The 26905-nt window shown below is 42.5% G+C and overlaps 1 protein-coding gene across 2 annotated transcripts; it reads left to right on the plus strand.

Annotated features, from left to right (window-relative positions):
• Positions 1 to 290: 290 nt before the first annotated feature.
• Positions 291 to 26565, plus strand: gna11b (guanine nucleotide binding protein (G protein), alpha 11b (Gq class)). Of its 2 annotated transcripts, XM_062396845.1 has the most exons (8): positions 291 to 1777; positions 12642 to 12826; positions 14588 to 14742; positions 16788 to 16916; positions 17799 to 17927; positions 19987 to 20116; positions 20322 to 20475; positions 21211 to 26565. In XM_062396845.1, the coding sequence occupies exons 1-8, from the start codon at positions 1642 to 1644 to the stop codon at positions 21399 to 21401; spliced, it is 1209 nt and encodes a 402-aa protein (XP_062252829.1). In that variant the 5' UTR covers positions 291 to 1641; the 3' UTR covers positions 21402 to 26565. The 2 variants fall into 2 exon arrangements, with proteins under 2 accessions (XP_062252829.1, XP_062252827.1); XM_062396843.1 differs by lacking the exon at positions 16788 to 16916 and having other exon boundaries at positions 296 to 1777.
• Positions 26566 to 26905: the final 340 nt, after the last annotated feature.

Here is a 26905-nt window from a genome sequence, read left to right on the forward strand (position 1 = left end):
GTAGCCCAGACTGGACAAACTAAACACCTTTTGAGGTTTTATAACAACTGAAGAATACCACAGGTTCTCTTTCATGTTTCATCGGGGATGAGGGGAGGGGTATTCAGCTGCGACAGGCCACTTCACCGCTGACTGTCACTTAATCTTACACTCTGAACCTTTAAAAGGGACTACTACTGAGTGTCATTGGTTGCTTATTTCTAAACATGCTGAGGCTCTGAACCTAAAGAAGCGATGGATGGATGGTGGAGTTACATGCAACTGCACACCAAGGCCACTAGATATCACTGCTTTCACATCGCAGTGCCTCCTCAGCCCTCACCTATAATCTGTCAAGTCCGGTGCTGCAGGTAAACTGATGGAGTGATGGGGATTTGCAGTGTTTTCTCTTTTCACACATCTCCTCCTCTAAACTGGGAAGATCTTTGAATGGCAGCAGATGTTCGGTTGTGACCTCACGTGCTGTGCAGAGACTACAGAATCGGTGTCTCCCCACTTCTCGTGTGTTTTGCATGAAATCCCATCTCGTTCAATCACTGTCACAAATCTGTTTCATGCAATCCTCCGTCTGTCACTCAACACCACGCTTCCTCCTCCTCCTCCTCTTCTTCCTCCTCCTTGCCTGGCATCAGCCTAGTGTGAGCGTGCATGTGTGCGCGCCCACCCTGTTCCAGCTGCTCCCTGTGAAAACATCTCTGGCACAAAGCAGCCGCCTCGACGCGCATCTCGTCCCCCTCTTCCTTCGTTTCTTCGGGGTTTATCTCGCAGGCTCCGGCGACGGCCTTTAATCGTTTTTCAGTTTCTTACCGTCAAAATGAGTCGGGATGTAATGCCGCCCCGCCGTCGCTAGCTAGGCGGAAAAATTCCTTCAACCAGCCCGCTGCTCGCTCCACTCACTGCGGGGTTGGCACCACATTAGCAGAGGCGTCGCTTGGTGAGCTAGCTGGGACTAGCTAGCTAGCGACCGTAGCCGTCACGTCTGTCTTAGCTAACGTTAGCTAGTGTGGTTAGTTGCCGAGCGGAGGGTCGTGCAATAACTATTATCACTAACGTTAGCTCAGTAGCGAGGACTGCCACTTTTTTTTCTAGCGTGAACTAGCTTGCTAGCGTTGCACAGAAATCGACCGTTAACGGGTTTTGGATGTCGCGACACTGCCGGTTTCGAACCACGGACTGCGAAGACAGAACCGGAGCACGGCGACAGGCGAAACCGAGGTAGAACCCGACCACAGAGTGATAGAGGGGGGTATCAAGTGGCTAATCTGTTGCAGGCATTTTTTTTAAACATTAGCCCAGCGCTAAGGCAGAGCATCCCAGGGAGGCCCCGCCGTCTCCCGACTCCCCTCCCCTGCCCGAGTCTCCAGCGATCTGCCGAGAACACTCGGGTGAAGTCGCAGTTGTTCCCGGCCGGGGGGGCAACTTGACAGCGAGGCCCCTTTAGCTTAGTCTCCCCTCCCCCTCCACCCCAGTCCCGTCCATCCATCCTCCCTGCCTTCAATCCGTCCAGCCCCGTGCAGACCGCCTCCTCCTCGCCCGAGACAGAAAGCGAGGGACCGGGGGGATAAAAAAAAGAAGACGCAGCGAACCGTGGGCAAGTGTTTGTCGGGTCCCGTCTGAACCGGGCTGCCACAAGCAGAGGGGATGACTCTGGAGTCCATGATGGCTTGCTGCCTGAGCGAGGAGGCGAAGGAGTCGAAACGAATCAATGCAGAAATTGACAAACAACTCCGCCGAGACAAGCGGGACTCCCGGAGGGAGCTGAAATTGCTGCTTCTCGGTATGTGCCACGCTCATTTTCTCATGTGCTCCCATTTTGATTGTGCTGTCTTGTGTCGCTATGTGCAAGACGAACCTCCTCGGGCCTTCCTGCCCATGCTAACAGATACAGCTAGTTAAGGAGGCTAGCTGGGAGCCTGGTTTCTGTAAGTGAGGAGCGCTTGTGACATGATTTGATCCAATAAGTTGAGCTTCCTGGTCCATGTGCATATCGGCGAGAACATGCTAACCACCCTTACTGTCGCTTTATTCATGTGTGTGTGCGTGTGGTGTGCAGACAACGATCGTCTCATTTGGCATTGCTGGTAACTAAGATGTCAACGTTTACAGGCTAGTTTGACATAAAAAAAAAAAACATCCCTGCAAGCTAATCCCTGTGGTTTGTTAGCTGCTGCTGGTTAACAGGTGAAGATGGTCCCCCGGTTGCAGAAGCAGCTTTGGTTTGCTTTACACTGTTGCTCACAGGGTTGCATAACATTTGTACAACCTGAGGTGCCTCAGTGCAGACCTTGCCTGGAGCTAGTTCATTCCTATTTATTGGTAATGTCAGTGTGCACCCAGTGTCACAAACCCACCCTCCTAGTGGACAAGGATACTGAGAGATTGGCCCCCGCATCCTGGAGTCTAGCTGAGTAGGTTATCTATTTTTATAGCTGGTGTGTGGGCAGGTGGGAGCTGCTGTTGAACAAGTTGCCCTGCGCTGCATTGATTCATACTTCTGTGGACATGAAGAAGAACATTGGGTTATGCATTTTCCACTTGTGCTGTTTTCAGGAAAATCTATCCTGTTTGTGTGTGTGTAAATTCTAACAGATGAACTTTCAACCGCACGTGCATCCATAGCCTCTACGAAGAACCAATTCTAAGTGCCAAAGCTCCTTGGAAGGAAAGCGGGTGCCCATTTTAGGGACAATTAAGAATATCTAGGTTACATCCTTCATTTCGAAACGTTTGCTCTCATTTCTCGCCCATCAAAAGCAGCCCTGGTTATTTGACATGTGTGTCTCCTTTCATTTCCCTGCTGAATACCTCTGCTTGGAGAAGTAGGCCACACTAGAGACACACCGTTGATGGGACATACTGTAATCTGTGTCATACATTTTAATCGCCATTGCGCTTAATTCTACCTGACTGCCTAGGTGAACAGATGGAAAGGGTGGTTATTTTCATCAATCAGTTTTCAAAATGGTTTGCTTGTGTGCTGCCATCATATTTCTCTTGCCAGGTGATCAATGAAAGGATGGACTGACAAAGTGATTCAAGATATTTTGAGATTCAGGCAATCGATTACACGCAGCTGCATCGTTCTCTTTGGAATTGTAATGTGTTGTTCTTTGATTGTTACCAGTCGACCCCTGATTTCGACAGACATCCAAAAACAATTATTCAAAGCATCTGTGTGACAGGTTGCCGGCAAACAAGAACTGCAACCAGTCATGCTGTAAGTGGTCCATCCAGTGTGAGTTAAGGCTGTCAGTGGACGCTTGGATAAGGACGTGTAAGGCAGGATTAGTCCAGGTCTTAATAGGCTTGGTTAAACACATCCGCTGCTCAGACTTTGAGATGTCACTGACTCCTATTATCCTCTCACACTGTTCTCAGGCCCACAGTGAGCTCTCCTGCCTCTCCTCACCTCACTGGAGGATGAAGACAATCACAGCTTCTAACCATTTAACCAACCATGTTCCATCAAGTGTGTTCTACAGAACAAGGAAAGTGATACTGTGCATAATGGTATTGTGGGAGATATTCTGTCATCAGCTGCATGCAGTTAGGTGCATGTGCAGGAGATGGATGTACGTTTCAGCTGGGCTTGCAGTAATATAACCACAGCTCCTTGCACCCTTTTAGTTGAAAATGGGTTTCTGCGGTGAAGACTTTTGTAGCATTATCCCCGAAATATTATAGTGTTGAGACGTGCTATAATATGATGTTCAGTGTCTGGATTTACAGTGATTGATGTACGGTAGAAAAAACTCCATTGTGAGTAGTTGGAACTTAGTTCTATTCATTTAATTTAAATATTTTAGCCATGACATTTAAAGATTCAAGATAAAAGTGCAAGGTGATATCTTAAATCAGCTTCTGTTGTCCGTCCAGAATTTCCAAATGAAAAGACCATCCATTGATCGTGATGTAAAGCAGCAAATGTTCACATTGAAGAAGCTGAAACCACAGAATCGTTGTAATTTTTTCTTGAAATAGTCAAACGTTGGCAGTTAGATACATTTTCGATTCGTTTCTGCTCCAGATTAATGTAATACCTAATACAATCATAGTGTAGCGTACCCCGAACCGTTACAATCATTGGTTCGGTTCCACCCTCCCTCTGTGTCCCTCTCCTTTCTTTGCAGAGTTTACTATATGGTCATGGTACATTGCCATTATTGTCATGTCTCATCCAAATAGGTTTGAGGTTATGCCATAAACATGCATTAGGTTTTCAGACTTAGACTTCCATTAAGGGTAGATGTGAAGGTTAGTTTTGTTTGTAAAATCTATCACACCTACATCCTCAGCCACTTGGTCAGAAATCAGTTCTGCCAGGGCTGCAGCAATGCCCGCAGTCTGGCTGCCTGTCACTGAGGGCCATATCAGGCCATACCAGCAGCTTCCTGCTCCACAGACCAGTGGTTTGCCTCTACTTGGTCAAAACACAGTGGGCCAGGAGCTGTGGCCTTCGCTGCATAGGGTAAATTAACTGCTGGAGTGAACAATCGGTCAGCAAATCGAGATGGAAGCACGAACACTTTTCTCAAAGTGCTGATCAAGGTAGACTGTAGGCTCGCAGTCGAGCAGTCAGTGTAAAAGTTGGCATTTGTTTTAGTTTTTTTGTGAAAAATGTGGGTTTCACTTGAAATCCAAGTAACAGAATGTACAGAATCAGCAAAACATCCTTAGAATGGCTTCAGGAAGGCAATTTTTTGGTCATCAAGCATAGTATTTAAGCAATGGGTCAGACTGGGGTAAATGTTGCCTCGACAGCCAAGAAGCTGTGGGCTGCTTGGTAGCACATCATCCCAGACATGGTGTTATAGTACAGTCTTTTCTCAGCTTCTCATAGGTTGACTTGTTCCTGTTGATCCCCTCCATCTCAGCAGAATCTCTTGTTTCCAGGTTAAGACATCCTTCAGAGGAACTGTCTGATTGAACCAAGAAGAGGATCAGGGGTTAGGCTCAGATGTTTATTGCTGACCTTACTTCGCTTGCCAAGCCGTCTAATTTTGATCATATATGGCAATAGAGATATTCTAGCGCTACTCCTCAGTGGTTTTGTGTGTGTGTGTGTGTGTGTGTCGGTTACTTTTAATGCCAGTGAATGTGGAACTATGTGGATGGTCAGTTATTACTGAAGAAATCTTTATCATTGTCAAATCGAATAACCCTGACTATGGAAATTATTATGAGACAGATTTTCACAATTTCTTTTTTAGAAAGTAATAGTTTTATTATATTAGTGTGAAATGAGAGCTGCTAACAAGGATCTCTTTGATAATGGTTATTAAGGAATTGTGACCATACAGACTTTATCTGCTTTTACCTCCTAGGATAAAGTCTGTTGAAATCCAGGAGATGTCAATGTGTGAATACAGCAGGGGACCACCACTGTATGCACCGTGAGCGCGTGTGTGGGGGGGGTGTTAAATGATGTTTATAACGCGCGACAGATGAAAAAGCGGCGTCATACACGTAGGAGACACGGACAATAAGTCAATAGAGTTTGTGGTGATAAGAGCTGACACCAATGTCCGTAATTTCCCTAAATGCCCTAAGGATCAATAAAGTATCTATCTGTAAACTCCACAGCAGAGTGAATACGTCACTTCCTGCCTCTGACTGCTGCAACCGGCTGCTCCACCTCTCAGAGGATTTTATGCTGTTGTGCATGTGTAATAGGGCTGCGCGATTATGGAAAAATCATAATCACGATTTTTTTGGACAATATCGAAATCACCATTATTCAAACGATTATTAATGTACCCTTATTCCGAAGTCTATACTTTATTCTTTAAATGACTGGAGCGTGCCCAATAAAGTGAATCACTTCCGGTTCAGGTAAACACTGATGACGGTTGCGTGTCTTATTCCTCCCTGAAACCAGGATATCGGTGCCCGGTTATTCAAACCCTTAATGATGGCAACCCTAACACTCTCTGACCCACTGACCGGCCGAGGAAATGCGGGCCCGGTCTGAACAGCCAGACGGGAGCACGCTTGAGAAAAGCCGTGTGCGGCGTGGCCGCTTCATGGTGTGCTGCTGCTTGAACTTTTTCAACCCTTTTTTGTCCATCAAACGGGGGGGGATGGGGGGCCTCCCTGCATTTCCACTCGTGCTGTTTTTTCACCGCCGGTCACCACACACAACACTCACCTCCTTCACTTTACAGCTGCTTGAGAGTGAGTGCCAGTCAGCTGGGCCGCTGAATGCTTTGGGGGAAGGACTGAATTGTGCATGCGCTCTTTGGAAACAAACGCCAAATAATCGCTTCAACTCGATTATAGTAGTTTGGAGATCGCTTGACCCAATAATCGTAATCATGATTTAAATTTCAATTAATTGAGCAGCCCTAATGTGTAAGAGGCAAACCCTGGGTACATTTCCGGATTTTACCTGGAGGGCATGTCTGAAACGGCTAAAGCTATCTACTGTATTGGACCTTTTCGCATTGTGAAACAGCAACCGTCTCTCTGGTGAACAAATGTGAATATACATACACATTTTGAGTATTTATCTTCTTTCATGCCCAAGTGCAGATATATCTATAACAACCTAACAGCCAAATAAATAGTTTCAGCCTCTAATACACTTTAGTTGTCATTTATTCTCAGTGTAGTATTAAGGAAAGTAATTAGAAGAATATCTTTGAAGAACAGATGTGAAACCTGCATCGCTACACCTCTATGAAAACCCTTTCACAACATTATTGCAGCCTTCCCAACTCGTGGTTGTCGTCATTCAGAAAGTTGTGTGCATAACTTGAGATTTTATAGTGACATTAATGTGGGAAAGAAATGTGCTTCTCCAGTAAAAAACAAGTCCTTTTCCTCTTTACTTGCAGGACAGAACGATATAACTGCTAACATTACTACTAATAAGGAAATATTTATATATCTTGAGACCATATTGAGTACACTGAAGGACAGGTATGTTTGAATTTTTGGGGTTATTGCATATCTGTATAAGGATGTTTTTAGAAAAGACAAGAATATGATGGGAGATAGGTGGGTAATACTTCATGTTCAGCCCCTTAAACCTGAAGGTTGCATGCAGTGCAAAGATGACCTTTTATGTGACTTTGGAGAAAGTCTTATGGTTCCGTTTTTGCCTGAAAAATACATGAAACCTATGTGAGGATTTGGAAAAAATTCAGCTACCCTGTGCAATACCTCAGCTTGTGTAGAAATATTTGTCATGCACCTGCAATGTGGAGGAATAATTTTACGAGGTACTGCATGTTTGCATGAGCTTGATGGTGAGTGAGTTTCTCCGATTCGGTTAAATTTGTGCCACTCGGTACAATGTCCTGTTGCCAGTCAGGATTATTTATAAACTCAAAGTGCACGAGTACAATTAAAGTCACCTGAAGTCAGAGGGTCACCCCTCACTCGGTGATGTAAGAGATGTAAGCATGCAGCGTATGTTCTCCATTACAGAACACAAACAGTGTCTCCATCCAGGCTCCTTCTACGTCTCTGCATGTTTGCAGTCAAGGCTCAAATCGTCACTCTGCCTCAGTCAGCCTTGCACATACTCTTGTCTCTCTCTGTGGCATGGTCTCTTTTCCACTCATATTGCTCACTAGTGTACATTTGAATGCGCTCACACACACACACACACACATACACACGTTTTTAAATGGGGTCAAGGCTGGTTCTCTGGAGATATGGGGATGAGCGAGGCTAGATGGTGACTGTCCTACATACTGCTACTAACCCCGGGTCCCCTGACAGGACGGGTACGTAGCCTGCCTCGCTTCCAGGTTCCTCAGCCCTCTCTGCTGACAGGGTGGCATGTTCATTCCTGTTTACTCCCACCAGCTGCTGTGTACAGTAGAGCCCACACTTCTCTCTGATCATACTGTTTCAACTCTGTCACTTACAGCTTCTCGTTGGATTTAAAATGACATCCATGAGTACAGTTGTCATTTTTGGAGGATGTCGTTCTGACAGTGTTTTCTGCCCACGTGTGGATGAACAGTGATGTTATCTAATGAAATCTCTGAGCCTCTGTAATAAGTGCTGTGGCTTAAGAAATTATGTCAACATCTAGGATTTGGTTGTTTTTAGTGAGAAGCAGCTGAGCGCAGTGTGTGTTGCCGACTAAATACTGCTGCTCGCTTCAAATTTTTTGTAAAAAAGATTTTTTTTTGCTCACCCACACCCACTCGACGAGAACAGCACTCGGGGCATACTCAATGGTGAACAGACAAAGGTGTCCTAAGTTGGTCAAATTAATGTGTGTGTTTTTATGTGCAGTGCATGCTATTTCAGGTATGGTCAATTTACAGTTCCTAAGCCCACACACACAGAGCACTCAGCAGATGCAGAGGCACCGGTACAAAGCAGCAGTGTCATGCCCTGAACCCAACAACAAGCAGCACATGTTGGAAAGCTGCAAAAGAAACGAGAGCAAAATCATCCTGTTTAGTTTTTTGTCTTTGAGTCCTATACTGTCTGAATGGCCCAGGTCATTGGAAGAAAAGAGGAAGAAATGGGGCATCACAGTGGAGGTAACATCCATGCCTTGAGGTTGACCAAAGGATCCGTGTGTGTCCACAGTTGGTTAGGCAGCTGGTGTGTCTGTTGTGTAGCTCTAGGCTGTCTTGGCTTGATCCCTGTGCATGTCTGAAAGAGGCCAGTTTCCAAAGAGAAATTTTGTGAGTGAGACCCACGCTTCATTGTGATTAGCCTTGTGACTGTCTGATTCATGTAGTATCTTTCAAGGTTAAGGCAGACACCTTTTGAGGTGTTTTATAATACCCTATCCTTTGCTGTGTCCATTCAAATGTTCCTGAAAGGACAGTTAAGCCAACAGTGTTCATACCATTTGACCATTATATTTATGTGTAATGTTGCATGAAGATTTATTTGGGCTGGGCATTATGACGTCAAATCGATATCACAATTTTCAAACTTTAACTTGATTTTCATTACTGAAAAAACGAATTATAATATAATATTCAGCTTCTCCTGTTCATTGAAAGTTGTGGCACCAGTGAACATCACAGAGCGGGTTTAGCAGGAACTGCTCTGCTTGTGCACGAGGTCTTTAGTGGCCTCCCATGCCTGCATATTAAGCATGAAGGAAGAATTATAAGATATGAGCGGACCGTGTAAAAACAGCAGGCCCTAGAGACACTATACTTCCTAGTGAGAACACTCATTAACATAATATTTCCCAGTTCCTTTCCCTAACCGCAAGTATCACAACTAAATCAGTGTTTCCACTTGGTCTTAAAAGGGGCTCAAAGTGAATAAACCTAAATTTAGCCTTTTAAATATCATAAAAACATAATAACATAAAAACTCTTAAATTTAGGTTGTTGAAACTTGCAGATACCCTCCAAATGTCTATTCCTTACCCTTACCTGACTACCTTACCTGACTTACCTGAACCATAACATCAAGTGTCAGGAGTTTAGGGCTGGTCAAAATGTCCTAGATATCTCAAAATGTCCTCCTCACACCTCAAACTGCTCCCTTCCCAGATAGAAGCACAAGCCAACCACATGGGGACATGGCCAAATAAAGGTGATCCTGCGAATACCTGGCCTATATCACAGCTGCTGCACTAAGACAGCGGTGTGTCAAGTCCATCAGGTGTTGTGTCACAAGCTGACATCAGTTGTGTTATGTAAACGGCTTATGAAAGCTAGCCTGGCAACAGGATACAGGTGAAGTGTTTGGTGTCTTTACATCACGGATAGCTGTTGCTATTTACATACGGTTTTCATTGCACTGGCTTGTCTTAATTTGGCTATCACGCTTTAAGTTTTAATTTTATTCTCGGTGTCTCCGTCAGGTTTCTCTTGATTCAGACTTCTAACGCTGTTCCAAGAAGCACGTTGGCTCCACAAAACACCAGTGCTTGTGTGTGGGCTGTGTAGTGTACCTTGCACTGTTGCATTGGGCCATAAATTTGAGATCTTTCTTTTTCTCTTTCTCACACACACTCGTAGCTACCTGGAACAGAAAGTGTTATCAGACCCAAGTAGTGTGTGAGCTATTAAAAGGTGACCTCCTTTTTCTAGGTCATTACAAAAAAAGAATGGATGGATTCTAGTTATGAATATCCAAAATTCTTGACAGAGAGGGATGAGAATGGAGGGGCATAAATCTAGCCTGAGGGAGGCTGGTGGGGGCTTGTGAGGCTAGGAGGAGGGGTTGGGGGTTGGATGAGCGTGTATCTGACGGGGAGAGTTAGTGAGGGCATGGAAACGGTTGTGGCTGGCGCTGGTACAATCTGTGGCGGAAAAAGGGAAGACAGAGGCTCACAGTGTGTTGTCTGGTGAAGGCAGGACACGACAGTTAAGAGAACATAGTGAAGGGAGATCTTGTGACGGGGGTCACGCGAAATAAATCAGACATAAAGTTGGAGAGAGATCCTCCTGCTCTTTGCTGAGACAGTCGGCAGTCACCACCAGGACACTACTGCCGCAGCCCAATACAAAGGATACACTATCTGTACTTGACTCCTTTTGTTAGACAGAGAATCACACTTGTTATTAGATGACTACCTTGTAGGCAACAGAGTGCAACATTTACTGTAATGCATTGATTCACCCTGGAAAAATTCTGATGACCTTTATACTAACTAGGCTTAACATGCTCCTGGTCTCCAAAATTGGTCATTTTGTGAGAGGAGAAGATGGAGGAGGGTCATCTTCCCCTTATAGACACAGTGCTGAAATCCAAATTCTGATTCTGGGATTAAGGTATTTCTTCACGCATCAGCAGAGAAGCGGCTACCTCTGCCAACTGCGCTTACAGTCCTTGGTGTTAGGAACCCCCTGTTACTGACCTCAGACCAGCCCCACCCCCAACCGAGGCCCTTCTTCTCTGTAGTGCACCGAAAGATGAAGAGCACAGAGCAAGCCTGAGGCCCTCATAGTTATATTTACTGTCTGCTACCAAAGAGAGGAGAGAGTAAGAGCGGGTAGGAGGTGTTTAAAAAGAAAAAAAGAAACTGAAGGAGGAAAAAAAACACAGGAATGAAAAAGGAGAGGTAGACAGGATCGGGTTGCCATGGAAACGGAAATATGGCTGCTCTTCAAAAACCTTGAATGTAGGTGGTGATGAGTTGTGTGTGTGTATGTGTGTGTGTGTGTTTTTTTTTGTTTTTGTTCTTCCTCGTCTTTTCCTCTCAGTTTTACAGATATCATGGATGTGCTGTGGCCTTTTGATTTCACTGAGGACTGAGATGCCATCAGCATTTTTCTTTTCTTTCTTATTGGGCTGCCTGAGGGTGGCGTTTCTGGGCACGTACAAAAATCGTACAACCGAGGACTTGTATGAAACGTGGGTTAGGCCCCACATACCCCCCTCAGCAAGTGGGGGGTTGTTTGGCAGTCACTGTCAATCTTGTAAAACAAGCGAAAACAATGGAAAACAAGTGTTTCACTGAATTCAGAGATTGTGATTCTTTGTGAGGTTTTGGCTCGTTGAAACATACGAACTGTATGGACTGTGCATTATAATCCAGTTATATCTTGGGCTCATTTAGCATATGGGTAAATATTGAAACCTGACACCTGGTTATTATTTGATCTTACATCCAGATACGGACTCAGGAGAGCAGAGGAGGATCACTGAAGGAATGCAACTTCTGGACAACGACCCCTGCTGTCACCTTTTGACAGAGACATTTTAATGTTAATGTAGGAGGTGTTGTCTATATCCTCATCATTAAATTAGCCTGAACCCCCCCCCCCCAACTTGTCTCTCTTCTTCGACCTCTTGAAAATATTTTCTGATTCTTTCCAAACTCTCAGATAGCATCCTGACGTCGCACAAAGAAGCTTTCACATATTAGCAGTCGTAACCAGTTTAGTTAATCAACTTGGAATCCCAGTGGAGGGATTTCATAATGCCTGAAACTGACTCAAAGGGACATTTGACATTTATCGAGTTTTGAGAGGAATTAGGCCATTACTTTGACTTAATTTGTAACAGGTTGTGCTGATTTGCTGAGCTTATTGATAAACAGAAATTAATGAACACGGATTCAACATCAGATAGATGCAGATTGTTCTTGGATCTCTTCAACTGGCATCAATTTTGCCTTTTATGGAGCATCTGGCTTTTGTCACAGATTTGGCTTTTAGTTGTTTTGGTACTAATGAGGATCCTGTATTCAGGATGCTCCACCCTTTGTGTTTAGTTGTTATATTTCCTTATGTTTGGTCTAATAGTTAAGTTAAAATGATTTAACATCCTCCAAATACTAGCCTTTCATGTTCATCTATAATTCATCTATGCTACTTAGGCAACCAGATGAAGTGCACTTGGGCCAATTGAGTTATTTTTTGCAGATTCTTTTCCCTCTGCAGGTATGATTAAAAGTTGACCGACCATTGTCTTTGGTTGACAGCAGCATTATTCCTGACACTGTTTACATTAGTGTGAAAACCTTTGTAAAGTATTGAAACTTCAGGGAATGGATTCTGCAAGTTTATGAGGAATGCCACTTTTCTTTAGAGGCAAATCCTGATTGCCATCTTATTCTTTGAAGAGTATCTTATCTCAACGTCTCTCACTATTTCTTTCTCACTTTCTCTTGGTACTCGGGATGTGATGACAGACTAGATCGTACGTGCCTCTCTCTTGTCTCGGCCTCTAACTCTTGTGTTCCATGTTGTGTTCAGGTACGGGAGAAAGTGGCAAGAGCACCTTCATCAAGCAGATGAGGATCATCCATGGAGCCGGATACTCAGACGAAGATAAAAGGGGCTTCATCCGGCTTGTTTACCAAAACGTCTTCACCTCCATGCAGGCCATGATCCGCGCCACCGAGACCCTCAAAATCCCGTACAAATATGAACAGAATCGGGTAAGTTCTGACCCACCAAAATATGAACAGGAAACAAATTTTACATCCTGTCAATCCTTAGTCCCCTCTGATTATTTCAAATGTGTAATACTGAATCTTCTACATTGCACTAACGATCAGAAAAAGGCAAATAAATTTAAGAAGCTCCATGACATAATATACAACTGAACCCTCCAGATAATGTTTGAGTATTTGTACTTAGGCATGTTTTCTAATCAGTCAAATTACTAAAAATAAACTTCTTACTGGCAGTGTGGGCACAATACAACAACATAATTATAGTCTATGCTACAGTGGTTTTCAGTTCCAGTCCACAGAGGCCTGCTAGTGTTTTATTTTGAAGCTCTAACTGAGGACTGATTTACACCTGGGATACAAGGAGAATGTTACCGCTATTCGGTTCGACAGAAAACCACAAGTGCGGTGCTTCGTAAGGATCACTTCATCATTTTAACTTCTCCAGTCTATTTGTCTATTTGTTTGTTCGTTGGTTTGCTTATAAGAGAATTTAGACAAAAATAACTTAACAGATTTCCACAAAACTCAAGGCCAGCACATGCTTCTGCAACTGCGTCGGCAGCTAGTCACGCAGCTGTGTCACAGGACTTTATGTCATTCATGCTTCCCCTAGCGTTGCGCGTCTTACAATGCAATTCCCCGCCAGAACAGTAGGCGGAGTAATGTTTTTTGTCGAAGACTACCTTCGACAAAGTTCGTTGTCAGAGTTGCATGTTTGGTTTGGTTGACCCCCGTGACGACTGTTTATTTACATCGTCACGGGTTATACAAGTGGTCATATTTTCGGAACTCTTCTGCCAAACGCTCTTCTATTTGGTCCATATTCGTTCTTCTAAATCTTCCGTTGTTTCTGCCGGTATTATGTGGCATGAAACCGGAAATGCGACTTCCGGAAAGGATGTAGTTAGCGGACCAATCACATACCTTGCTGCCTGCGTAAGGCTCGCAGAGCTTTGCGGTATAGTTCGAAAAATGGGGAGACGCACGTAAGGACGTAAGAAGAGATACATAAGCACGTAAGGGCCCAGAAGGGCTCTTGCACTTGTGGGCCCGTGAAAAAGCAGAAGCATGCACCTGCCTTTAGTAGAAATATGCAGTTAGTGTAAGGGGAGAACACATAAATGTATTGGTGCATATTCAGGATTTTCTTTCACCTTCTTTAACAACGCGGTATAGGACATTTTTTACTATTTTTCCTAGGGAATAATTCATTGATCTTGATAATTTAAGGGACATGTACTGTATCTAAGTGTGTGAAATTTGTTGCCGCTTGATTGAATATAAAGGGAGTATTGGGCGCTGGCGGAAGTATCTGCTCTACTTAGTTCCATCTTATTTTGTTGATTCTGAATCCTTTCTTTTTAAGACATGGTTAATACATTGGCAGACATTCTTCCCAATTATTATCTGCTGTTTATATATATATATATATATATATATAAAAATGTCCATTTTGCTGCTCGTTTTAGCCTGTGTGTCAATCTACAACCCCTCACTCTATTATTTTTCCCAGACCAACTGTGTGTTTTAGGTCTTTCAGTGGAAAACTCATTTTGTGGACATGAAGTGATATTTGGAATAAGTGGGTTGTTAGGATCAGCAAACAAAAGCTATCTACAGATAGAAAAACTAAAATATCTTTAGATGGAAATTTGAGGAAATGTATTCTTCAATGGTTGTGTTTTTTTTTTCTGTCTTTTTGTGTTCCTATCTCATTATCTTTCCCTCTCATATGATTTCCAGTCTAATGCCATGCTCGTGAAGGAGGTGGACATTGAGAAGATCACTGGGTTTGACAAGCCCTACATTTCAGCGATCAAATGCCTGTGGTCCGACCCGGGGATCCTGGAGGCCTACGACCGCCGCAGAGAGTACCAGCTGTCCGACTCTACTAAATAGTACGTTGGTCTGTGTGTTTGTTTCGTTGTCAGACAATGGTTATGATGTCTGTCTAGGTTTTAACAGTGGTATTTGTGTGAATGTCTGATACAACCTGTTTGTGCACTCGCATAATTGTGTGTATATGACGTTGGTTTGGGAACTGAAAATTACAAACTATTGGATCCTTCATTAGCTATTGCAGAATTTGTCATCGGCCAAGACTTTATTTGGATCTGTCACAAATCTAAATTACAAAAATAAAATAGGATAACTGGTCCTTCTGATGAAATCAAATTTCTCTATTCCCAAAACACTGCTGAGCAATCAGATTTTACGAAACAATTAATACATGAATTTGTGTTTCAGTTGCAGGCATCCTTTGAGGAGTCAATTGGGGACAAACGCATATTTTATGGCTCAGTGGTTAAAGTTAGGGTCAGACAAGTAGTAGTTATGGTTAGAGTTACAGTAAGTCTCCAGGAAATGAATGCAAGTCGATGTCAAATGTTTGTGTGTTTTTACTAGCAACCACACATGCATGCAGGGTTTGAAGACAACAGTTCTCAGAGTAATGAGGGTGTGTTTGGATTTGTGTGTGTGTGTGTGTGTGTGTGTGTGTGTGTGTGTGTGTGTGTGTGCGTGTGTGTGTGTGTGTGTGTGTGTGTGTGTGTGTGTGTGTGTGTGTGTGTGTGTGTGTGTGTGTGTGTGTGTGTGTGTGTGTGTGTGTGTGTGTGTGTGTGTGTGTGTGTGTGTGTGTGTGTGTGTGTGTGTGTGTGTGTGTGTGTGTGTGTGTGTGTGTGTGTGTGTGTGTAATTGCATGTCTAAAATTACCTTGTGGGTTTTATACTGGGCAGGGCAGCACATTAACCTTTTGTCTGCACAAAGTGTTGACTGACAGATTTAGACATTCACCTCCTTTTTCTTTAACGATGCCTTATGAAGAATATACAAGCCACTATTTTGCGTTAAATTGCTGGGTATCTCCCGCCATGGTTCAGTTAGGATATATATTTTCTAGATAATTTTCTATTATGTGTCACTGAGGCGCCTTCTACCTGTGAGGACTTGAGTGTCTGACCTGCACTTCATGCTGTTAGTCAACCAATAAAAGAAGCAGAACAGTGACTAAGTTAACGTGGACACCAATAATCTGACTATTGACTTATTCTGAATAAGACACATGAGTTTCTTATAAAATATTCTGTTCATACTCCAGTTTGCATGTTAGAGAGCATAGTCTGATTAGGACTCCGAGTATTTTGTTTCTATATAAAAAATATATTTTACACTTGGACGATGTTCGCAAACTGTTGTGAAAACTCCTACAGGACGTAATAATGCGATAGTGATGTATATATGTCTACATAATGTGACTAATATCAGAATACCTTCCTGGAATCAAATCCAGCATTGCTTATTCATACTTTGGCCTTATTCAAGTTAAAATAATCTGAAAATACAGTTTACATGACGCTCTCTTATTCAGACTGTTGTCTAAATCTGGTTAATATTGGAACATTGGTATCCATGTAAATGTCTCATGACAATGAAGCCATGGTCTTGAATTGATAGAAATACACAAAGTCCATTCTAAAAAAGTCTTGGCTTATTTTAAAATATCCGCACTCCATTTCTTTCCCTTTTCTTAATGCAACCTACCGTGATTTATATTAAAGTTTGAGGCTTGTGTTTACTGTCTGAATGTCAGCAGTGAGGGATACCACAGATTAGAAAATGACAAATGTGTACACCCATTGCTTTTCCACTCAAATGTGTCAACCTCCTGTTCTGTGGTTGTGGGTTTGCTACAATGAGCTTGTGATGATTTATGACAGGAGGACCAAAAGCAAAGGTACTTAACTCACTTTATAGTGCCCCCTGGTTGTGATATTGCTGTACTACAGTTAGAAGTTACTCCAGGTCTACATGCATGCTGGTGTGCTTGGTTTTTGTACATGTTTACATTATGTATTTTTCTGTATGTTTTTGAGTGAGTGGAATCAAGAACAGCTTTTAATGTCTTTGTTTCAGTATTATCAACACTGTTCATGTATATCTCCAGTTACCTTAGCGATATAGACCGTGTGACTGCGGAGGGATACGTTCCCACCCAGCAGGATGTGCTGAGGGTCCGTGTTCCCACAACGGGTATAATAGAGTACCCATTTGACCTGGAGAACGTCATCTTCAGGTACCCCCAAGGCACCAGGACTGCAGCATCACCATGGGTAGAGGACAGACACCACTGATGACTGTCAGGATATTAACCCATCAGTTCAGAGGTGGTCAATTCAAGATGGTGTCCATTAAACCAAAATAGGAAAAGGAAAAAAGAAATTACCAAACTTTATGCAGCCCAAATTACTAGTTTAGTAATAAAAAAATAAAAATGATGCTATGTTTAGATAAAAATTAGCCTTGGGGCCATGATGGTTAACCTGATCAGATATCAGTGGTTTGTGTCCAGAACTGTGCTGAGGTTCTGACCCCAGGATTAAAGCCTAAGGCCAGACATGCTGCACTGACGCATGTGGGGAGCAGCCACCAAATACAAGATGAACACGTAAGGGACTGTGATGTCAAAGATCCTCCAGGAAGCTGTTATAAAATCTATGATGACAGTTTGAAATCGAGTAAATTTTAAACTTTGCACAAGTCCCCTGCTATCTTTGAGATCACACTTGTCCAAATCTTCTTTATCGGATTCCAGGTGCCGCTGCTCCTCCTGCTGAAGTCACTGCTACTTTACTGTCACTGACACCACTTCACTGTCTGCAACATAAGCCACTTGACCTCGCTGCAAATTGTTGATTAAAAAGCGAGTCAAGTAAAGTCAAAGTCTTACATTGGTTTATGAATGCAGAGTGTTGATGGAGCAGTGACACTCACTAACATCCCTTTTTTTCTGAGATGTGACCTTATCTGGGACGCTTCCTCAAAAGGACTGATCTGCACTTCCTGGAATGGCAGGGAGGTTGTGGTAATTGCCTGTCACGCTTTATATAATTGTTTTCCTGTCTTTTCTTTTTTTTTTTTTCTTTATCCCTCTTCTTCTCCACCGGGCTGCCTGTAGTTATCTTACCGATCTGGATCGTGTTGCTGATTGCAACTATCTTCCCACGCAGCAGGATGTGCTCAGAGTGCGCATCCCCACTACAGGAATCATAGAGTACCCCTTCGACTTGCAAAGCATCATTTTCAGGTAGAAAGATGCCGCACATGAATGAGTCCCTCCATGTTACACAGTGACATCATTAACTCATAAGTCATCTGTTGTGTTGTTTGTCAAAAGCCCGACCTGAACAATGTTTCCCTCCGCATTAATGAACTTTTAACCTGTATCTTTAGTGTCTACTACCCATTCCTATTCTTTAAAGATCCTGTCATAAATATTACATCCTTATCGTTTTACAGGCTTCTCATAGTCTTACGCTTTCTTCCTCCTCCTTCCACCAACGGCAATCATACTACATGTAACACAACACCCTAATGAACATGAAGTCCTACATTCTGGTGCCTGCTCTGTAAATGGGTCACCTCCTCCTCTCCGGCTGGCAAAAGAAACGAGGTCGTCCTCTCCACTGTGGAGGAATGTTATTTTGGGTAGCAGGTCTCTGCAGGGCCTATATTGGCCCCGGGTCTTTGTGGACCTCAGTGGACTGGGCCACCACCAGGCGTAATCCATGCATTATGAACTGTGCGTTTTTTCTTAAAGATGACATTGCACCTGGTCTGGAGGTTTCCACCTCAGCATCCCGGAATGCCTTGTATTTATTAAGTGTTTATTTTTTGTTAATTTTTAAAGCAAACGTGTTCCTGACGTATACGATTTTACTGAATCGGTTGTCAGAAAAGAAAGTTTAATGAAACTGGGGCTCTTAACTCCCTGATGAGTGAGTGGTGACCTTATCAAGGAGAAACCTGTGGAGGATTCACTGGTATTATCAGTCACATTTGCTCTTCATGAATAGTTTCAGCTGACGCCAGCCTATCTGCCTGCAGACATGAGCTGAATTCAGTTTTCATCTGATATTTTGCTTCCTAAATTGTTAGTCCATCTCTTAAGCTGCAGTTTTCTGAGCTTATAGCTTCTCATTAGGTGATGCAGGAAGCGCCCTGCCATGGAAAGGATCCCACCATCAGAGGTGCCCCCTGTACCTTTCATTAACATCTCAACACTGCTTCCTGTCCTGTGTCTGTCCTCTCCTTTGTGCCTGTACCCATCTCCATATATTCTTTTGTCCTTTATTTTATGTCCCCCCTTTCCCCCCCCCATTCATCTTCTTAGAGTGCATTTCAAAACTTCACGGTTGTTCTTGCTTGGCGTTTTATCACACACACACACAGAGCTGGCCGACAAATCTCTCTAGTAGACAGATGAAGGCTTTAGGATTCCTTCATCTACACTGTAACACATCATAAGGGGTATAGACTGATTTGGTATCAGATGTGTTGTTGACTCTGACCAGATTGATGCCACTTAGTTTAAGAATTCCAGTATTCCCTTCAAGAAGAAAAGTTGGCTACACACAGCCACTGGTGTGTTTCGATTGCACTTAGCCAGGTTCCAGGTTCCCTGCTCTTTCGAAATGTTGAATTGACATTTAACGGACTGAAAATATAAAAGACTTCTTAAACTGAGTGGTAATCCTTTTTAAAACTGATTCTAGCTCTGTCTTAAGTGGGATGCTTTCATTTTCACAGGGACTTGCATGACTCACTTGTACCATATTGAAAATTCATATTTGTTTATAGTTTATTTGTAGCTTGTGTAGTCTCTTTTGCCAAATGTAGAGAACTACACTGTTTAGTTCCTCAAGGAATAAAAGTTGTGACTTTTATGTCTCCTCTTAAGGTTTTGAGTCCATCAGGTGTTAATTGTTAAAAAATAGGACAAAGAAATGGTCAGGGCCCAAAATAAATGATATTTCCACTTTTGATGTCTCTTTCCATGCAAGTAAAAATATAATGTCATGCATCCCAGGATAGAACACTATTTCTATTTGGGTCATGTGCTGAAAATGTTTAAGGAAGACACACCAGCAAATATGTTCAAGCCTGTGGGACCAAAGTATTGAGTTGCAGGGTTCATAATATGTTAATCTATCATGATGGATTCAAAACCATAATTGGAAGGGTTAAAAGCTTGTTTTGGTCTAGATCACTGCACGTAGACTAGGAAACCAGGATTTGTTTGATGTGTTTTGACCCTTTTGCTTCTTCATTTATTATCCTCCTCTTCACATTCATCCTACCACCAGGATGGTGGATGTAGGGGGTCAGAGGTCCGAGAGGAGGAAGTGGATTCACTGTTTTGAGAATGTCACCTCCATTATGTTTCTGGTGGCGCTGAGTGAGTACGACCAGGTCCTGGTGGAATCGGACAACGAGGTAGGCTGACACAAACGCGGCTCGTTTTTCATGTTTTTCGTACAGTATCTACAACACCTATATAAACATTATTTACTCAAAATTATTAATTTATCAAAACTATCTTGACACAAATACAGCATTTATATATGTAATTTTGTGTTGTAAACATGTATTTTTTTTAACCCTTGTCTTGCGCCGTTTTCTTTCTCCCCACACACACCAGAACCGTATGGAGGAGAGCAAAGCTCTGTTCAGGACTATCATAACCTACCCTTGGTTTCAAAACTCCTCCGTCATCCTCTTCCTCAACAAGAAGGACCTGCTGGAGGAGAAGATCTCCTACTCACACTTGGTGGACTATTTCCCAGAGTTCGATGGTGAGATCATCTATACGTTGGTGTTCATGTGTGTGGTTTTTATTCAGCTCTTGATTATTCTGAAGTTGGATTTGATCATAGTCTTTCCCAGACAAACACTGATGTTATCGTGTTTGACCTAGAGACAGTGTCAATGTAAAGTGCTGTGTATGTATCCATCTTTTGTAAATCTATGTGATACTTAAGTTGCGTTCACAACTGACTTGTGTGGTTCAAACAAGGTCTGGTACATGTTTCCGTTTAGTGTCACATGGTTTTATACCTGGTTTAGACCAAGCAACCAGACTGAGAAAAGGTGGCTGTGTGTCCGCTGCCGAGTATACTCTGGTTGACTGTATGAGAACAAAGCATCACAAAACAAAGGATTTTGTGAATGATTATAACTATTTAATCAATCTCCTGACCTGTATGAGCAATGAGACTAACAATGACTTGCATAACTTATTAATTAGCTGGAAAATGTTGAAAAATGCACAGTTCAAGGTGGCGTCAGAAATAGAAACACAAGGTGCCGTAAAAATGTTTGGACACTACTGGAGCTAGATTTTCCTCATGTGGGTCCAGTTAGTGCTCATGATGATGTCACATGAAACAGACAAACACTAAATGCACCAACAGATCAACGCTACATATGTGAAACTGAGTGTGATATAGATATTAGGACAGATTGTAACAGTCCTTTCGATGGGAACTGTATGCATGTTTACCTGATCTCATCTGTCTTTTAAATTGAAGGTCCCCAGAGAGATGCACAGGCTGCGCGGGAGTTCATCCTCAAGATGTTCGTGGACTTAAACCCCGACAGCGACAAGATCATCTACTCCCACTTCACTTGTGCCACGGACACTGAGAACATCCGCTTTGTGTTTGCAGCTGTCAAAGACACCATCCTACAGCTCAACCTCAAAGAGTACAACCTGGTGTGAGGGCTCATGTACGACGCACATCTCCTCCCCCATTGCACAAATGCACACCTCTCCTGGAGTGTGCGCTCAGCTCCACATGCATCAAACAACACATCATGCCGACTCACACAAAGACACACACTCGCACACACACACACACAGGACCCTTCCTTTCCTCCCCCAGTGCAGTACATTCACAGATCCTCCCATCTGCAAATGCCGCCCCTGCTCTTACACCATAGCTCACCCTCCTCTTCTTCACTTGGCAGCTTGTTGTGTCAGAATCCTCGCTCCTCGCAAAGCTGCTCCGTGTGTCAGATAAGGCCCCGGCTGCCGGCTCTGGCACATTTCATCTGGCACACAAACCTTTCACACGGGCTGTATAGTGACTGAAGGGGACTTTCATGTGTGTGTTTTTGTGTGTGCGTTTGTGTTTGGCGCAGCATTGACTGGCAAGGAGCTGTGTTTGGGTGACCAGCGGCATCAAACCCTCTTTTGGCCTACGGAGTTGATGATGAGGTTGGCGGTTTGAGATCAGATCCTCTGTCATCTCCTTTCTGAGCTCCTGCCGGCGTGGAAGGATGCGAACATTGCATCTCCTGAAAACACCCGAGGACCAGTGGCTGAGCGCTGAAGGACAGATACTGCAGAGTGAGTCGTACAGGATGTGAGGACGCAAGGGGATGGGGCTGATGATTCTGTCTCCACCTCGCATCTATGAATGTACCCACAATTGAGAAAAAACAAAAGGAAAAAAAATAGAAATATATATATATATATATATTATGATGTAAATGCATATATAAACACACTTAAGACAAAAAGCATGAGAGGGCAAGACATAGCTAATCAAAATTTATTCGTTGCTGAGATTTTTTTTAATGTTTTTTTAATGATAGAGATCTGTTGCTACTTCTATTAAACGGATAATAGCTACATGGGATGGCGATAAGATAAGGGGAGAAATCAATTTAAAAAAAAAATTTGGTTTAAACAAACAAAGTCATCTTAAAAAGAAGCGACCAGAAATTTACTTGACATAAGGATCATTTTAAGATATCTGTAATTTTGTGTTTAAGGTAATCACATGGCTTCCCTCCAGATGTTTTCTGTATGGATTCACATGGACAATCTTCTGTGTGTCCTATGCACTGATATACAATGACCCCCCCCACACACACACACACACACACACACACACCCTTAGTACAAAAACACCTGTAGCGTGTGAGAGGACCCTGCTCTCCACACAGGCGCCGCTCTGATTGGTGGAAGCGAATATAGAGGGTTAACCGGGGTCATCAGTAGGCATCACCCCACAGAGCACATCTGCAGCTCGGGCTGCAAGTAGCTTATTCAACTAAATAGAAGCTGGTAATTAAACGCGCCCTGGATGTGTGAGGAGAATCCATGTGGTAACATCACTGATGACGTCACACCTTGGGTCACTCAGCCGTCCAATCAGACACACTTCCTGATGGTGACCTAGTCATCCATTATATCGGAATGTGCCTATGTTCATTTTTTTTTTTTTTACTGTATAGTCACTTTGTTTATAAAGTGCTGTTGAGTAGTGAGAGGAAGGGGAGTGGGGGCAATGATCCTTTCACAGAAAACGCACTCTGAAGTCTGCTAACGTTGTTTGTGTATATTTGTTTGTAAATACATATACACAAAACACTCCTGTACAAAAAATGCTCTGTGGTACACCATCTTTGGCAAAAAACAGAAAAACTACAAAAAAAAATAATCTTAACTTCTTTTGTTAGCACACAGTTTTTCTTATGGATTTATGGTAGAATTGATACTGTGATTATGGATTTTGTTCACTTGATTTAATAGGACTACGCAGAGCTGGTTGGTGCTGAGGAAACGATCGGCACGGAGCAATAGTCAGAGAAAAGACATTCCTCCTAACCAGCCTCACAACTCCACACTACTGCAACAGCTCTGCCGCCAGAGTAACACAAACTAGGGCTGGTAAAGAAAAAGAAAAAAAATCTTCACAGTATGGTGACAAGATGATTTTAAGAGTAATTAAAGACTTTTTTTTTTTTTTATTTATCTAATTTATGGACCAGGTTTGAAGGTGTTGTTAATTTGACTGCTTTTGATTCTGTCATGTTGAAGTGCTCCTTTTCTCACGGCGGAGCCTACTTGAGTCTGAACTGCTGTAAAAAAAACAAAAAAACGAATGTCTGGTATAGTAAGGACTTTATCTCTGCTTTCTATTTCTTATCGCGACATTTCCCGTTGTACTTGCCATCACATCTCCATCCATCTGTAATACTATTTGGTTTCTTTAGAAGCCCTCACATTTGTTTTGTTAGATTTAAAAAGAAAAAAAACAACAAAAAAACAAGAAACTCGTATTCCCTCCTGGTTTATAGACGCAGCGCTGTAATGCATACCTAGAAAAATGTACAGTACGAAAGTAGGTGGACTTTTTTTTAAATCAGTGATTGAAGACCCCCCGTGGTCCATGCTTGCTATTTGTAATTTAACAAAAAAAAATTCTGTTGTCAGTTTTTTTGCATTGTTACTTTCCAGTTTTTTGAGGCTTGCTTTGATAGTGCCAGTGAATTGCAGATACTTTTTTGGTCTTTGACCTTTTCTACAGGTGACTTATCCTCCATCATCATTAAGGGCTATCACAGTGCATCAGGCATCAGGCAGTTGGGGCTGGAGTGCAGGACCACAGAGAACCAAGTCATCCACTTCCTCTTTATAAACGGAGGTTACTCGCAGTATGTGTTCTAAGAAGTATAGGCAGGGTGTTCATGCAAATATAAGGTGTGTGTGTAGAGAGCGTTTACCAACACTAAGCAGTTTTCTTCGTGTTTGTTTCTTTTTTTGTGATGTATCTGGCCCTTTGGTGAGTTAGGTGGACCCAGTATGTGTCTCTGACCTTCACTACTTCACGTGTGTTTGCACTGGTATCACAGTGTTACCTGTAACGCCTCTCGCAGTGTAGAAACACGTCTCACTAAAAGACACTGCTAACCAGGACAAGTGTTGCATTTTCCTCCCAAGTATGAGTTTTACCTGAAGCCAAGAAATCTTAATGGTCATACTGGTGTTTGTGTATTTTAACCCATTAACTACAAATCTTAAGCTTCGTTGTTGAGCATTTTTACAATTTATAGTTTGAGTTCCAATTAACCAGGCAGCTTCTGGTTTCTATTAATGACACTAAGGTTTGTGGGTCTTCTTTTCCCCCTTTTCTCAAATTGTTGTTACGCGATAATTGTGGCAGCGAGCAGCGATGCTCTCAAAGAAGCTCTTAAAGCTTTTGATTGGTCGACGTAAGCATATCCTAGATCTGCACCAATCCTTAAATCAAAGTAATGGTAAAAACTGCCTTAAATCCCCAAATCCGGCGTTTGTTTTCAGAACATAAACGCATCATGTGGCAGTGATGCAATGATCCAACTCCTCTGATATCTCAGAGAATCTGCTGGTACCCAGTACTGATGCCAACCTCAGTGTGAGCTGTTGCATTGGGATCATTCTATCTTAAAGTCACAGCTCAGAGATTACTGTGACATTATAAACTGAGAGTTTTGTTCAAACTTAACAGAAACACTACAATGAAAGACACTGACAAAGAAACTAGATGGATGAGTTTTGTTTGAGACCTGACCAGCTCAATTATTTGCTTTTTTTTGTTGAAACAAACCACAAGCTGCCTGGAAAAAAGGAAATCAAACTGTAACACCTTACACAAGGTTTGAAAACCATCCAAGTTAATGGTGCTAAAGTACATATTTTGAATAATGCCAGTGTGTTCCTAAACTGCCATTTTGTCTGCTGTAAATTACACTTAACCTTGTTTTGTGGAGGAAGCAGACCGCCATCCTTCAGACAGCTGTCATAAAGAGGGCCTTGATGCCAGTATTTAAGTGGAACGATTATACCAGTATGATTACCCAAGTATTTATCAATGGTTGTGTTGAGATTTACTGTGTGTTGAGTGCAGCTTACTTTAATAGTGAAGAAACTGATGTATTTTTAAAACTTGACACTACAACTCTGGCACATGGTGAAGGGCTGACTCTCTTTTTAGTGTGGATGTGGTAGTTTGTTGGCAGCCCGTCGTTGCAGTGTGTTAACATTATCTCAGCGTACAGGAGCTGGACAGAGGGAAGGCAGCCGCGTGCGACACTTAAATCTCCTTCTTGCTCTTTCGTTCTCGTCCGTTTTTTGGAGCATTAACCAGTGAATATACTGGACTGGTTTTTCACTACAATTCTCTCTTATTTATTGCCTCTCATTGCCTTGAATAGCGACAGATGGCGTTCCCAGCCTGCTGCGGTTTCAAAGCGTGCTCTGTGACCTTGTGGCGGCCGGGAGGTGTTTGATGTTCCCTCCTGTGGGCTAGTTGGAATAGGTGGAATCAAACTTATCCTTTGGACATCAGTATGAAGTCGGTGCATTTTCATAAACTTAACCTTGCTCCCCCCACTTTTTTTTTGGTGTGCGTATGTTTTCATTTTTTTCTCTGTGTATTATAAGAAGACATTACCAGAACACTATTATTTAGGACCACAATGATTTGTTTTTCCTCACTCCAATGAAACCTGGAGGTCAGTTGTGTATTGTTGTATAAAATACTGTTTTTCTTTCCTTTTTATTTTGTATGTAAACCAAATGTAAATTATGTATTATACTGAGTGTGCCAACCCCACTCTTTATCTAGAGCCCGGCTCTCTCTTAAGTGCCAACGCTGTGGTCATCATCAGAAGGACCACCGCCCGAGATGGTCTCCCCTTTTTAAATAGAACATACCAGAGACTAAAAGGATAAATGATTAAGTACAAAACACTTTATTCTGTATTTAAGATTGAAGATTTAAAAGATAATCTGCTGTTTTTTGTTTTTTTTTAAGAAACTGTAATTACAATTGCATGTGCTGTTTATTTTGTGTTGGAAGTGAGGGTTGGATGTTTTCATTGAAGCAGATTCCTTAATAAAGGGGGTTCAATCAGTTGGTTATTATCGATTATTGATTTACATAACTCTTGCCATATTTTTTTTTTATGTGTTTCATGTATTTGTTTCAACCACTGTTGCCTGATCCTCATTCAAACATGAACATGACTTACGATCGTTATCGCCTTCTAAGAGAGAAACATAATGACAAGGTATCTGTTTTAAATTGAAATAAATTTGTTCCTATACTTGCTGATGGTGTGAACGTAGAGTGGATTTCATGATTTTTTTTTTTTTTTTTATGTTGTAAAAGTGTGAGGTCATTTGTAATATTTCTGAGGTCTCTATATATTGTGACCAGCAGTTCTACAGGTTCTTACAACCAGGAGTTTAGACGGGAAGCAAAGATCCAGTACGCCTTTCTTTTGGCTCTGACCGCAGCGTTGTAAACAAATCAAGCATTGAGGCCAGCGAGGGGATGATTATAAACTGTTATAGTAAACTCTACGAGTGTCTGATTCAGTAATAATACCCAGCATTCCCAGAAAGATGCTATTGAGTTCCAACTTCTGCTGCTAGGTGGAGCTGATGAG

Source organism: Platichthys flesus, chromosome 10, assembly GCF_949316205.1.
Source record: "Platichthys flesus chromosome 10, fPlaFle2.1, whole genome shotgun sequence".
In the NCBI taxonomy this organism is placed as follows: Eukaryota; Metazoa; Chordata; class Actinopteri; order Pleuronectiformes; family Pleuronectidae; genus Platichthys; species Platichthys flesus.

Bases quoted from the DNA above. Each gene is read 5' to 3' on its own strand.
- gna11b (XM_062396845.1), top strand. From the start codon at position 1,642: ATGACTCTGGAGTCCATGATGGCTTGCTGCCTGAGCGAGGAGGCGAAG. The intron at 12,827-14,587 runs GTAAGTTCTGAC...TATGATTTCCAG, and splicing joins ACAAATATGAACAGAATCGG to TCTAATGCCATGCTCGTGAA. The intron at 17,928-19,986 runs GTAGAAAGATGC...TCCTACCACCAG, and splicing joins TTGCAAAGCATCATTTTCAG to GATGGTGGATGTAGGGGGTC.